Raw genomic sequence first — 15856 nt, 5'->3', positions numbered from 1 at the left:
CAGGAAATTTAAATCTTTTGAAAACAGAAAATCTTCTGGTTTTTCTATCCACAAAAATCCATTTTTTTCCACAAAAATCTTCAGTGAAAGTAATCAAATGCCTAAGCCTTTTTAAGGCTAAGGCAGGTTCTTTGTCATGAACATCGAATCCAAAACCTGAATTATCAAGAACCTTTTTCTTTTCTGGTTTGTTAACCAGCTCATTTGCCATGTTTGAATCTTTCTTATCTAAAACCTTTTCTATTTCTCAGTAAAGACTTATATACGCTCTTTGTCCTCCATCAAATTTGGATGCCATGTGTACTCTATACTCTACAGACAACATAAATCCCACCAATATGTCATGCCAAACTATCCCCATACCTATTAAATTTCTACAGCAAAGATATCAAATACTTCGACTGCTCCACAACAACATAGTAAAGCCAAAATAAAGCACACAAGACATGTATCTACCAATTTCTATACAACAAGCTATGCTTTGTTGGCAAAATATAGAATAACAGCCAAAGAGAACTCACTTTCTTCTTGTTGAAGTTCATCTTCTCAACAAAATCTCGATAAAGCATATCATCTTCCTTTTTGGAGATCTCATAATGAACTTCGTCCAAATCTTTGGTAATGCCATCCCACCCCTCAGGCATCACCTTGAAGTCGGGTTTGTAAGGAAGAGAAGCAACATGGAACTCCCTATCATGGGAAATAAAAAATCTGCAACAACACCAAGAAAAAAAACAATAAGTAAATAAACCATAAATTCAACTCAACATATGAACAATCATATTTCACTTAACAATTAATAAACCCTAAATTCAACAAAACAGATGAACAATCATTTTTCATATAACAATACATAAATCCTATTCAAATCAACATATGAACAATCATTTGACACTTAACAAAATAAATAAGCCCTAATTTAACTCAACAAATGAACAATCACGTTTCACTTAACAAAATAAATAAACCCTAATTTAACTCAACATATGAACAATCACTAGTCACTTAACAAAATAAATAAACCTTAAACCCTAATAAATTTAAGAGCTTGACTTTGAACCTCAAGGCACAAAGTTCAAATCTCAGCTAAGATAGTTAGTTGTAAAATGGTCATTAGTGCCACTCTTATTAATACCCCAATTTTTTTTAATTAAACTTAACATATGAACAATCATATTCACTCAACAGTAAATAAACCATAAACCCTAAATTCAATTAAACCTATGAACAACCAATTTCCACCTAACAAAAAACAAATTATAATTAATAAAAAGTAAATAGTATTAAAAAAGCACTGACTCAGGAAATGTGTCAAGCAAGAGCTCAACGGAATCATCAAGACGGTGACCTAGCTTCTTCTCTTCCTCTTCTTCAAGTTCCTTAAGCCAAAGAATAGCATGAACCCTCTGTCTCATGATCCTATAATCCTTAGCAAGCTTCTCAACAGTATAAACCTCAGGATTTTTCTTATGCAATCGATACATCTCAGCTTTCTCACTGTCCTTCAAATAGGAACCTCTAGCACCAGGCTCACGAACCTGTTTCAACAACACACAAGTATCCGCCAATCTCTTTTTCCAACTATCCACATAAGATTTGCTATTCCGATTCTCCTCTTCCAATTCCTGTAGCTTTTCCTCCATCTCTTGGAGATCTGAAAGAGTCGTTTGTGGATTGGCTTCGCCGTTGAAGTGGTCCTTTGTTAGACCTGTTGACCATGTGGAGGGCGTTTCCCAATTCGTGTCTTCGAAGGATCCAACTTGTTCGCCGGAATTTGTGGTTGACAGTGTTCTGGAAGGTGTGAAATGGAGGCGGTTTTCGTAGCGGAGTTCGGTGGTGAGTCGCCTTGTGACGGAGATGAAACGGTTAATGGTTTGCATTGTAACGGCGTTGGGAATGGAGTGACGGCGACTGAGAATGAGTTTTAAGAGAAGGAGAAAGGAATAGGAATGGTGTTAGTGTTTTGGTGTGTGGGTTCTGAAACTACATTAGTGTTATTTTGTAATTTTAATTTATTTTAAAGTCCCCCAACTATTTTTATTTTAAAGTCCTAACCAAAATTTTAATTCTAAATTCCTACTCTTAGTTTCATTTAATCTTCTTCTTGTTTGATATTGAACCCTTATTTATTTATTTATTTTATAAAAATTAAATTATTCTATGAAACTAAATGAGATCTATAAATTCATCTTACATTTTCAACAACAACAAAAAAGTGCATTTTATATCATCGATCAAAATAATATGTAAAGAAGAAAAAGACTTCTATAAATATTTAATCGAACGACTAAATTGAAATATCCAAATTGACTAGATAATTAATACATCTACTAGCCTATTAAAAAACATGAATAAATAAAGTTCTCCAATCCAAAAGCTAAAGAAGAAAATGATATTTTGAAGAAGAGGTAGAAAATGCAAATTTAAAGAGGATTTTGAATTAACACGCGAGAGTCCAATTCAAATACAATTGAAGTGAGGCTTTGGAGCTTAGTTATCTTGATACAAGTCTTAGCCTGCATAGATCAACCCAAACAACGAACAAGAACCAACTATATTATTAAATCTTTTGATGAATCTACCTTTAGAAATACGAATGATACCACCATAGGTTGAACTTACATTAGAAGTTCTAAGAAAACCAATCATCCACATTAACTTTATACCAACTCTGCAGAGGTTTTGATCAAGTTCTCGCTTAGGGACACACAATTGAGAGTTAACATGAAGATTAACTCCGTTGATAGATTGAGCTTGATTGAGAACACTGTAAAAAAAAACTGTTCAAATAAGAAGTCCAAGGAAACACAAGGCTATTCCAAATCTTCTAAATCTCATAGATAGCCACTCCAAATAAAGAGAACCAATGAGCTTGAATCTACCTAACATCACCATTGGAAATATTCCAATTCAACCAATTATAATGATGAAGAATAAATAATTTACTTTAATCATTAAGTTCAATGAGACCTAACCAAAATTTTCTAACTTCTTCATAATCTCTCAACATGTGTATAATTGTCATTGGGAAATCAAGGCATCTAGGACAAAAGTTATCGGTAGTGATCCTTTTAGAATAACATTTATCTTTAGTAAGAAGCCTATTATGAGCTAATTTCCAGGAAAAAAATTGACGGCGATTAAAATCATTCCTAGTAAGATTGTACATGAGTTGCTCCAACTCAACCAACTCGGTCAACCCGATATGGATCGACCCCAAAAAACGGTCTGGGTCGGGTGAAAACCAAACCCATCTTACCCAGGTAACCCAATTCATAAAATTTATTTGGTTATTTTAGGATGTTGCACTTTAGTTATTTTGATGCTTGCAAATATTTTATACAATTTTCTGAACCTTGTAACTTTGGTTATGTTGATGCTTGCAATAAAAATATTTTGTTATGAATTTTATGATTTTGATATCCTCATTAATTGTAAATTTAGATATATTAGTTGCTAAAAATATAGTGAAATTAGGTTACACTATATTTTGAAGGAAAAATTAAGGTTGTGACATTTTTTTTTAAGAAAGAATATGATGGTCTATCATTAACAATTAAAAAAAAAAGGTGGATAACCCAACACCCAATCCAACTCAAAAATGGGCGGTTTGATGCAACCAAATCCAATACTGTAGCATACGTTTTTTTTACTAGATTCAACAACCCAATGTTTCCTACACGATTTGAATTTTGGTCAAACCCAACCCAAAACTGACCCATGTACAACCCTAATTCCAAACTCAAATCTTAACAATGATGGTATTAGATACTTAGACCTTTTTCAACACAAAATATTGCCTTGTGGATAAACAATCCAACAAGGAAAATCCTATTAGAACATAGAGAAATTAACTTTGCCTTAAGGGATAACTCTAAAAAATTGGGAATAAAGACTATTACACCCGAAATCCAAGAGTCTTCTTAGAACCCAGTATCATGACCATCTCAAATATTCGAGTTAATGTTTTCCTTAATATCATCCCACATAGGGGTGTTAAACCTATTTAAGTTCATCAAAATCAACTCAATCTGTATTTTGACCAAACCTATTTAAGTTCGAGCTTAACCCGAACCAACTCATTTTAATCCAGTGATGTTCAATTCAAATAGCAGACTTAACATTTTGAACACGGAAACTCAACTCATTGACGTGACATATATATTTATTTATTTACTATTGAGACATAGTTAAAATTTAGTTGTTGAATTATATTTGAGAATTTATTGTGAATTTAATTTATTTAAGTATTTATTTGTGATTGTTGATGTATTTTAAGTATTAAATGACATGTTGAAATATAATTTTGTTATTTTTTAGATGTTTAAATATTTAAATTTAGTTAATTTTTTTTAAATAAAAATATTTTTTCTTTATAACCCACAAACCCAACTAAATCCACTTATAATCGAGTTGATTTGGTTTTAATTTGATGTAAAAATGACATGTTGAGACTTCAACTCAACTCAAATAAAACTAATTGGTTATGAATATCGAATTTGGCCAAATACAACCAAATCCAACCTATATACACCCTTTAATCCCACACATTAGCTACGCTTTCTAAGTAGTAGAAGAACTTTAGTGATGAAGAACTGAAGAGATTACGAAAGAACTACAAGAATATTTTACTTTCATAATAAGCCCATAAATTCTCATGAAAGAAACCACATCATCTGGACATCCAATGTTCTTGAGTTGTAACATTTTGGTATAAGTCCTTGTAGTTTCCATAACAAAAATCAAATCGGGATGCCTTAAAGAAATTCAATTCTTTAAATATATGATTGTGCGAGAAACCCCAAGTCCCCAAACAAATTATGTCGTTGAGTTTGGCATTGGAGCCATTAATTTAATTCATTTTCTTTCTGTTACATATGTTATTAGTTTCCTCATGCATGTCTAATGTTAGATTTCTATCCTGACCCAACCACTGGACAAGGCAACCAAGAGATTATTAGCCTTGGGCCTCATTTCAAAAAGAAAATATTTTACCTAATATTAAGTATTAAAATATATTCAATAAAAATAGTATAATGAGACCAATTAAATTTTATTGTTCTATTTTTTTTCCTCGTCTAGTCTTGATTTATACAATATTTCAATTTTTGTATATCTTCATCTTCGGTTAAATGCTCATTGTTTTTTATTGTTTTTGTTTTAATTTAAAAAATTTAATTTAATCTATTATAGTAATTTAATAAATGATTTTACATCTTAAAAATTCCAAAAAATATAACATCAATACAAATTTAAGTCTTTTAAAAATATTTATTTATTTATTTAAAAAAGTCTTTTTTTTTTTAATTTTTTTAGGATGTGTTTAGTTGGAAGGGAGATGAGAATTTTTTTTTATATTTTTATATTTGATTCAAATTTTAGAAAGAGAAGGTGATTTTGTTTTTCCTTGGAGATTTATAGGGAACGCGGATAAAATTATTTAAATTTTTTTCTCTTTCTTTTATCCAAACACATAAAAATATGTCATTTCTACTATTTTGAACTAGGTTTTAACTTCTCTCTAATCTTAATATGATCTCTTCTCTTTCCCACTATTAAAAACCAAACAGACCTTAAATTTCTATACACTTTAAACCGATTTTGATACTTCTATTTTTTTCCCATCCGAACCAGAATTCAAATGTGGACCAACTCAACAATTTCTCTCCACTTCTCTACTTCTTGATCCCTTTCTTGCCGGTTACACTTGGCAAATTTCTCTATAATTTGACTCGGGAAAGCGGTTTGTATAACTATCAACATTAAACTACTTAGGGGAGCTAGTAGGAATGCTACTATGCCATTTGTTTTAAGAATAATGCTCTTTAGTATGAGAATGTATTTTAATAAATAAATAAAAAAGGATGTGTAACTTCATCCCACTTTATTTGGTGTCAAACCCCAAATTGATGGGTTGTTGAATGTTTTAAAAGTGGACCTATAAGATTTCTTGCGACTTGTATGTATAACATATTGTACTAAATAGTAATGTTGTTGTTTTAATTTTAATCATGATATTTGAACATCTTTATTTTTCCTATATTTATTTAACATTTTCATTTTTTTTATTACATTATTAAGATATCACATTTCTTTGATCAATTTCTCTATTTTAATTTTTCTCATGACGTCTAAGAGGTGTTTTAGTGTCCATAAAATATTTTCATTTATTTTTATTAACTACAACCTGCTTACCATTAGAGCATAAGTCAAAGACCCAATTGGGAGGGGAATGAGACACTTATTAAGAGATTGGTCAACAAAGATGCATAACCTATTTTTTATTTTAATTTAATATTATTTCTTTTTTAATAACCATACACTTTGTCGTAGAAACCGATGATCCAATTTATACTTGGAGGGATTAACATTTGTTGGTCTCGTAAAATTTGTTTTAGATTGTCTCTTACTATATTACATGTTGCCTCAAATTAAATTTACGGCACCCAAAGCATGATTCAGTTGTTTTTGACAATCCTCTAAATTTAAGGAGAACAATCTTTTCATGGTTTCTATTAAGTATACTCAGGTTAATCATCACATCATTTTTTCTACTAACAGGTTAATCACATCATGTTAACTCTTTCATGATTATATAAAAAATGTGTACATTTTCCGATCATGAAGCTATTGCATGAAATATATAAAAACGCGACAAGCATTTGATTATATTTCCTAAAGTTAATCTTAATCAATCAATAACCACCACGAGTGTATGTTCATAGCTGTAATAACATTTGATATATGTAAAAGTTTAAATTCAAATTCATAATTTTTTATATTTTCACACTTAAAAGATGTACGAATCTTACTATTAGAGACAAAAATAAAAATCAGATGTGTTTTGTTAATACTGTGTAGATAAAATTGTTTGTTAACTATTTGTCTCTTCTTAAAATTGAAAAAAATAAATTTGTTTAGGTGAATATTTGAGAGTGAGATTTTTTAATTAAAGGGTTTAAAGTTTAAATTAATTAATTTTAGTAAATAATTAATCATGTTAGTAATAAAATTTCCTCACACCACTTTTTCTTTTTTTGGAGAAAGTGGATCTTACATGATACGTTTTTTTGGGACTAAATCTTACATGATACCAGCTATAATGTACATTAAAATCTAATGCAATTGCTATAATAATTTAAGGCTTTAAATGAGAAGTGCACTGAGTCTTCTAAATATTTTTATCTCCTGCCCTTGTATTCATTTAGGAGAGGGCTACTTAATAGTTCCAGTAAAACGAAATAATTTTTCTTACTCCAAATAAAGTTTCACTTTAAAGGTATATTTGATGGACATGTGTGATAAATGATAAGAGATTTGATAAAAATAATCTTAAATACTAATCAACCCTCTTTCTAGTTAAAATTCTTATTATGAATATGAATTGAATTAGAAATCAATAAAATAAGATAAAAAAAAATAATTTATTTGATTATCTTTGTAAAACATGGTTTAAAATATAAAATTGAAATCTTGTAAAGAAAAAACAATAGAATTTGATATGAAACTTAAAAATAAAATATTAGTATTTAATTTTTAAAATTATTTATGATTTTATTACAAGAATAATTTTGTCATTTTATATAATCTAATAAATGATTACTCAAAATTATACAAATATGAAAAATAATTAAATTTTTTAACATAAATATAATTTATTTACATGAGTAGTTTTGTCATTTACATATAATATTATATATATCATATATTTATTTAACTTATTTAATAAACAAAATAAATTTATTTGGTTACTCATTTTCTTTTTAAATTTTGAAGTTGTTTATTTTGTAGTGTCAATTGATTACTTTAATATAATTATTTTACTATTTATTTAATTTTTTTATTATTTTTTTTGTTAATTTATAATATTTAAAAATTAAAATTATTATAAGTTAATTTGAAAAAAAATACATGATTAAATGATAAGATGTGTATCAAATACATGAGAAGATAAAATAATGATATCAAACACAAGATATGATAATGATTATCTTGTCAATATGGTATCTTATCCTTGTCATGCGCATCAAAAAATTTTAAACTTCTAGAATTTCATATTCTAGAGGTTTCTATTTCTATTTCAAAAAATTTCTATTTTTATTTTAAAAATTAAGAAATTTCTTATTTCAATTTTTTTTCTTATTTTTATATATAATAAAAGTAATAAAATAATTTCTTTAAATGTATTGAGGTGAGAAGTATAGGTGAGAGCATAAACCTTTCAATTTAATCAATAAATAAATAGATATCTACGTAATAATATTCTTGTCCAAATTTACCGCTATGAAGCATCCAATTTGACTACTCCTTTGGAATATGTCAAACTATATAGTAAAGTAAATTAAGGTCCCAAAAGTAAGAAGTTGGTAACTGCTTACTTATGATAAATTATTAATAAAAAGATTACATAACAAGCAACCTTCACTAAAATAAATATCATAGTCTAAAATGATCATAGAAGGTGTTATGTGTATGATCCAATATCAAAATGTTCCTAAACATTTTCTTATCAAATCTTAGTTAACATCATTACTTCTATGCATGCCTCTCTTTCTCATAACCTTATTTAAATGGACACACACTTAGAATCCTTTTCCTCAACAGCTTCACACTAACCTCAAAAATCTCTCACCAAATATACCAAACAATATGACAGGAAAATCTATTGTCTGCTCCTTGCTTCTTTGTTTCATTGTAATTGGTGTTTATGGTGAGAATTTTTCTTCTAGGACAATTCCTAATGGCAAGCATCTTGAAGCAATACATAGATTAAAGTCATTCAAGGCATCTTTAACAAGACATGATTCCATTGCTTCAACACCATCATCTTCCGTCTCACCTTCAACTTCTTCTCAGCTAACTGAGGTAATTCCATCCTATGTAGCACTCACGCTTCAAATTGAAAGCATGTTTGGTGTTCGACATATATCAGTGTTAACTTGTTAGTATCATTGTCTGGTGTCTGTGTTGGCGTTCATAGTTTCGCCTTTGGTTTAGTCCATTTTTTATATAGAAAAAAAATTATCAAATGTTTGATGTTTACTTTATGTGATGGTAGGGTATGAACCAAACAAGAGAATACCGTGTGACATCGTATGGTGCAGACCCAACAGGGAATTTAGATAGCACAGAAGCAATACTTGCAGCCATAGCAGATGCAGCAAATGGTGTAAGTGAAGGAAATTTGTTGGAAGGAATCAGAAACCTTGGAGGTGCACAAATCAATCTTGAAGGTGGAAATTACTTGATCAGCAGGTCACTCAAGTTGCCGGAAGCCGGTGTTGGAAACCTCATGGTATATGCCTGCCCAAACTCTTAATTTGATAACTTACATTCACATAATTTTTCATGAGTAATGGTATCCGAATATCTCTGCGTACAACAGCAGAGACTAGTTCTCCAGCCTAGTAAGATGACATAGGAGGGAAACTCCTCAAGAGTTTTTTTCAATTTTGCTGCATTTCAATAGGAAGAAATGTTGCTTTTTGAACAATATACTTGATGCTTACTATATGAGAAGTATCTACCAAAGTTTACATACCCTTTATTATTTTTTGACAATTGGCAGTGTTTTAAGACTTTATGGGAAGATTTAATTTATGAGAGAAATTAGTAGTCTCAATTTGGTATAAGTTAGTCATGGTGGCGAAGCAGTTGGTATAACTAGATCAACAAAATAAGTATGACTATTTTCTATTCATATATTAGAAAAGTATTTTCCTTATTAAGATATTAGAAAAGTCAAGCCAAACCAAACTAACACTTTTTATTTGTTTACTCAATACAGCATTCAAAATAAATCAAAATATTTAACAGGTCAAATTGATTTATTTATTGTTTTAAATTGATGAAAAAACAGATACATGGTGGAACAATAAAAGCCTCAGATAATTTTCCTGAAGAAGGGTACATTATTGATTTATCACCCTCATCAAATTCATCTTCATCATCCTACAATTTTGAGTACATAACTCTGAAAGACCTGTTATTGGATTCAAAGTATAGAGGAGGAGGAATTTCAGTAATAAATTCAGTTAGAACAAACATAGAGAATTGTTACATTACACATTTCACAACAAATGGAATATTAGTAAAAAGTGGACATGAAACATACATCAGAAACTCATTCATTGGTCAGCATATTACAGCCGGCGGCGATCAACAAGAAAGAAACTTCACAGGCATAGGAATAAACCTTCAAGGTAATGATAATGCTGTCACAGATGTTGTGATTTTCTCTGCTGATATTGGAATCTTGGTTACTGGTCAAGCCAACACATTTTCTGGTATACATTGTTACAATAAAGCCACTGGTTTTGGTGGCACTGGAATTTATTTGCAACTTCCTGGTTTAACTCAAACAAGGATTGTGAATTCTTATATGGATTACACAAGCATTGTTGCTGAAGATCCTGTTCAACTTCATATTTCAAGTACCTTCTTCCTTGGTGATGCTAATATTGTCTTCAAATCTATCCATGGTGTTGTCAATGGTGTTACTATTGTTGATAACATGTTCTCTGGTTCAAATCAAGGTGTTGAAATTGTTCATTTGGATGAATCAAATAATAGTAATTTTCATGAAATAGATCAAGTTGTTGTTGATAGGAACATTGTAAGGGGAATGAAATTAAAGGCTACAGTTGCAAAAATGAGTATGGAAGGGAATGGAAGTTTATGGAATGTTGATTTTAATAACATTCTTATATTTCCTAATCTTATTAAAAATGTTCAGTACTCATTAAGTTCTGTTGGAACTACTTTTCCTAATCATGCTTTGAGGAATGTTTCGGATAATAAAGTTGTGATTCAAACCAATGAAGCTGTTGTTGCTAATGTTTTTGTCACGGTGGATCAAAGCGGGGCGAGTTGAAGAAGGTTTCATTTCTGAGTGAAGAGGCAAAATGTGCATAACTAATGGTTAAGTATTGAATCCATTTGAAAATTTAGTGATATAAAAGTTGAATTTGATGTTACATATTCACATAAGATGGATACCATGAATTATTCAAAACATAATTTAATTTGAAGAGGGTTATATATGACTTTGTATGAGAGACTTTTGATGGCTTTAAATATTCAAAATATTAGATGGTGTTTTCATATCTTTCTTTCTCAAAATTTGGTGGCATAGTTGAACAAGTTAGTTGATGATGTTAAAAGTGTATAAATGTGAATTTCAAATATTTTGTGAAAATGAACTAGATGGTAAACAATTTCAAAGCCAAAGGAAGAAGGTCTATATGTTGAAATTGCTACTATTTTGAGAGTTTTGGGGTGCATAATCAAGTTGAAACTTAATAATTACAAGGCAATCTCTTTCTATAAATTAAGTTATTATTATTATTATTATTATTATTATTATTATTATTATTATTATTATTATTATTATATACCTAAAAATGTTCAACCTTAAATTTATTTTATAGATCAAACATGTTTAAGAAAAATGTAGTTTGATCCAATCTACACCCACCTAGTTGATTTTATAGCTAGCTAGTTTAATTGAAAATTTTAAATTTACCCCTTTCTCATAAACAATTAAAACTAGATTTCAACCCGCGCACAAAATTAGTAACCATTAGAAATTATATCACATATATAATTTATAAGTCTTTTTTAGAATTAATTATTTATGAGTCTCATTTTTCATTTTGTTTCGTGAATTAACATTTTTATTAAATAAATCTTATATCTTAGTAGCATAAATGAAATATTTTATATATTAAATCAAATACAATAGTTGTATTTATAATTTTATTTTTTATATAATTTTATTTGTAATAAATGTATGAATTATAGGGGATGAAATTGACAGTAAAATATTAGCCACATCACAAAAGAATAAATTGAAAAAAAATATTAAAAGTGACATTAACACATATAAAATTCACAAGGCAATTAAAGAAATTAAAAAATGGTTGAATAGTTTGAATTGATAGTAGTAATTATTTTTATTTTTACGATAATAGACTATCTTAATGGAAAAAATTTGAACTAAACCAAATGTATAACATAAGTTTAGGTTAAAAATATATTATTTAAATTCAATTATGAAAATATGTGCATTTAGAATAAAATGATTATGGAACCTAGTAGATACTTTGTTTTCATTGTATTAGTGTAAAAAACCACATCACTCTTCAAGATAAATATTTTCTCCTTCTCATTTTAAATATCTTATTTGAAGTGTGTACAATTCATTAAAAAATGATTAGTTGATATTGATTTCAAAGTTAAAATGTTTCATTTACTCAAATATTTTTATTAATTGCACTTAGTGAAAAAATTTATTGAGTTGAAATATAATAAATATGAGTATTAGTAGAAAAAAGTAATTAATATTGTATTGGTACCGTAAAATGACAAATAATTTGAGACAAAAAGAAATGTCAAATGAGGTATTTAAAATGAGTTTGAGGAAATAATCGTTTCCTCGTAAACTTGACTTGTCAGATTGGAATAATAATTTATATATTTGTGACAAATCTAAAATATTTGATTAAAAACTAATTTGTAGTATTCATCTGTTCATTGCTAACTCACATGTCTCTTGTGTCAGATCTTTTTTGTTGAGTTTTATGAGCAAAAACAATAAATATTAATGTCACTCATGATTCAATTATAATGCAAAATGAAATATTGAAATTTGATTTGGAGAACGTAAAGTTAAAAATATGGATTAGATGTTTCAAATTATTCTGTAGACAAATGTATTGTTATTATTGTTTCTTAATTATTGTGGGAACTTTAATTTTTTAAGAATTGTATTAATTCCAACTATTGTACAATTGATTTATTGTGCTAAAAAGAAATGCATTGTAAAAATAAATCTACTTTGAATGATGAAAATTAGGAACTATGAAGGCCTTATGGTTTAAAAAAAGAAAAGCGAATGACCTAATAAGAAGTGGCTGAAAAGAGAGAAAATGTATTGTTTGTTGAATGAAACATCAATAATTGACATCAACATAAATTAAATAAATTAGATTTTATTTATTTATTATATATTGTAAATGAAAGATAACATAAAAATTATGTAACTAAATATTAGACATATAATAAGATCACACATGTCAGTAGCTAGCAATCTCTTGTGGAAGAAGATGGTCATGAAGAAGAAAATTATATCAAAGTTAGTTACTCAAATGAATATAAACATCAGTTGCATTTCATCAAACACCACAAAAACAATTTTGCTATACTCAAATTGGAGAAAAAGTTAGCGTAAACAATAGTTCATATCTCGAGGTTGTGGTATCGTGTCTTCTTGAATTTTGGTTCAGTCAAGAAAAAAAAAGAAAATATATTTGTACTTACATTGAAAATAGTTACAAAATAAATTCACATTTAATATAATAAATAAATAATAGGCAAACATTTATTATATTATGAGTTATTATTAATTTTTTTTATTGTTGAATTTTTTGTTGTTGATGAAATGAAATTGTGTAGTATATAAAGAATAGAAAGAGAATAGATTATAGCTATGACAACTAAACAAATAAGTGATGTGACACGAATAGAGTTATATGGTATAAAATATAACTAGATGTCAAATGAATGATTTAAGAGTCTATTTTAATATATTATAATAGATTCAAGTGTGAATAGTTAGTCTTATCTCAATTAAGAATAGAGGAAATGTTTGATATATAAGAGTAATGACTGATCTACTTAATGTCTTAAGGTTTTGAGTTGAAATATAGTGTCAAAATTTCTTAAAGATCCTGAATGTTTAGTATTATTACTGTTGCGCTCCCATGAATTCTCCAATAAGTAGGAGTGGAAATTTGTAGAGATCTATTTGAGATCATCGACTCATGAATAACTATAATGAAACTTATACACTTAAATTAAAACAACTAATAATTTCTAATTAATTTCACATCTTAATACAAATAAAAAAGAATAATCTATTTTTAAAGAAGAAATGAGAAGGGTGAATAATCCAGCAAGAGCTTATTTGTAGACCAAAATTCTAAACTTGTAATAATAAGAAAAAAATGTTAATACTTTTCACTCCGAAGTAGTTTTCAAAAACTCACTTATTTTCAGAAATGTACTTTCCAACTACATATTTATTTTGTAAAAAAAAAAAACTACACAATTTATTCGATTTTTGTTGTTGACAATATCTAAGTGTTAGATTTAGATAACACAATTTATATTTCTTTTAAATATGTATGGGAGTGACGAAAGTTCCTCCTTCAAAATAATATTAGATTCAAATTTCATGACATTCTTTTTATATATGTTCTATTTTAGATGAATATAAGTTCTATTTTAGATGAGAGATTTAACATATGACTATTAAATTATTCAATCTTTCTTTCAATAAATACTATGACATTTTTCTATTAAATTATCATTTAAGTAATATTAAGATGTGACATCATATCTTTCTAATGTGCAATGTGAGATCATGCATTAAAAATTACAAAACAAATCGTAAATGTAACTCAAATGGTAAAAAAGATTAAAAAAAAAAAAAGAAAAGACATCTCTATAAAAGGTTTTTAATTTTGAATGTTATTGGTATACCCTGAAAATTAATGTTGAAATGTGACATTATAACCAGCTTAATTGTATGAAATATACAAACTACAAACAACACGTAACATATTGATCATGTCATGAAGTACTAGAAAAAGACACCACCTTTGAATCCAAGCAATGTTATATTAATAAAGAAAAGCCCTTCACAACCATCCCTTAACGTTTCTTAGACTCAAACCTATGCTATGACCCTCCAACTCACAGTTTGGTACACACTACTCTTCCATCCACATAACCATGATTTTGATGTTTTATTTACTCTCAACCCACCATGATCTTATATAACTCTTTTTCCTCTATACTCTTCCTTCTATCTTCTTTCTAACCAACTTTGGCCTTTTGTGCCATGGCTTCAAACACCATGGCTGGTTTGATCACTGGCTCCAATTCTCATTTTTCTCATGACTCTGATGAGGTATTTACCTTTTCATTCTTTCATCTTCTTCTGTTCCATATTGCTTGCATGCTTTTTTATTTTCATTTTTTTAAACATTATATACTAATATGTTCTATGATAGTATAAAATCGGTTCAATCAAGGTCTTGCCAGTTTGATGTCTGATTAATTTTTTTAAACATTGGACTTACATGTATTGTATGCTATATTTTATTTTATTTTTTGCAGCATAAGGCTCCTACGGGCCGTCAATCTTCATTGAAAACATGTCGAGTTTGTGGCGATGAGATTGGATATAAGGAAAATGGAGAGCTTTTTGTGGCTTGTCATGTGTGTGGATTTCCTGTTTGTAAACCTTGTTATGAGTATGAGAGGAGTGAAGGGAATCAATGTTGTCCTCAATGCAACACTCGCTATAAGCGCCATAAAGGTTAGTTTGTTGCGATTTAAAAGTTTAAATTGTATGCACTGACAGTATAAAATATTTTATCACATTTCACCATTTTGATATTTATGAACCTATTTTATGAAATACAAATATCTAAATGGTGAAATGTGATTGGATATGTATAAAACTATATTACCTATCAATTTATACAAATTAAATTCTATTATATAGAGACATGATGATTGTGGCTTCCCTGCAGGTTGTCCAAGAGTGGTTGGAGATGAAGAAGAGAACCTTGATGGAGATGATTTTGAAGATGAGTTTCCGATTAAGAATCACTACGATGAACTAGACCAGCATCGCGATGTTAATCATCTGGTAATTTCTTTTAATGATATGAAAGCATACTCATGAATGTGAAATCAACTTGAAACATTTGAACTATGCTAAGGATATGAATAATTAAAGAGACTATGGGAATATTATGATTGTTTACAGGAAAATGGGGAATAC

General features: G+C 28.5%; 3 protein-coding genes across 3 annotated transcripts in view; 2 read left to right on the top strand and 1 right to left on the bottom strand.

The window, feature by feature from the left end:
• The window catches only part of LOC101512444 (protein GAMETE CELL DEFECTIVE 1, mitochondrial), a 4954-nt gene extending 2971 nt beyond the window's left edge, over nucleotides 1-1983 (bottom strand). Inside the window, exons 1-2 of the mRNA XM_004487859.4 lie at nucleotides 1300-1983; nucleotides 522-711 (exon numbers count right to left, since the gene is read on the bottom strand). Coding sequence (XP_004487916.1) covers nucleotides 522-711; nucleotides 1300-1880 — 771 coding nt within the window. The 5' untranslated portion in view covers nucleotides 1881-1983. The remainder of the gene's footprint in view (nucleotides 1-521; nucleotides 712-1299) is intronic.
• A 6460-nt stretch (nucleotides 1984-8443) lies between these two features.
• LOC101512118 (polygalacturonase QRT3-like) lies at nucleotides 8444-11105 on the top strand. The gene is made up of 3 exons (XM_004487858.3): nucleotides 8444-8865; nucleotides 9059-9295; nucleotides 9860-11105. The coding sequence occupies exons 1-3, from the start codon at nucleotides 8650-8652 to the stop codon at nucleotides 10871-10873; spliced, it is 1467 nt and encodes a 488-aa protein (XP_004487915.1). The 5' UTR covers nucleotides 8444-8649; the 3' UTR covers nucleotides 10874-11105.
• A 3708-nt stretch (nucleotides 11106-14813) lies between these two features.
• Nucleotides 14814-15856, top strand: part of LOC101500380 (cellulose synthase A catalytic subunit 4 [UDP-forming]-like) — a 6464-nt gene continuing 5421 nt past the window's right edge. The window contains exons 1-3 of the mRNA XM_073370254.1: nucleotides 14814-14974; nucleotides 15184-15385; nucleotides 15603-15755. Of these exons, the coding sequence (XP_073226355.1) occupies nucleotides 14906-14974; nucleotides 15184-15385; nucleotides 15603-15755 (424 nt within the window). The 5' untranslated portion in view covers nucleotides 14814-14905. The remainder of the gene's footprint in view (nucleotides 14975-15183; nucleotides 15386-15602; nucleotides 15756-15856) is intronic.

Source organism: Cicer arietinum, chromosome 1, assembly GCF_000331145.2.
Source record: "Cicer arietinum cultivar CDC Frontier isolate Library 1 chromosome 1, Cicar.CDCFrontier_v2.0, whole genome shotgun sequence".
In the NCBI taxonomy this organism is placed as follows: Eukaryota; Viridiplantae; Streptophyta; class Magnoliopsida; order Fabales; family Fabaceae; genus Cicer; species Cicer arietinum.
Note: the sequence above shows the minus strand (reverse complement) of the source record. Positions and strands in the feature narration are given on the sequence as shown.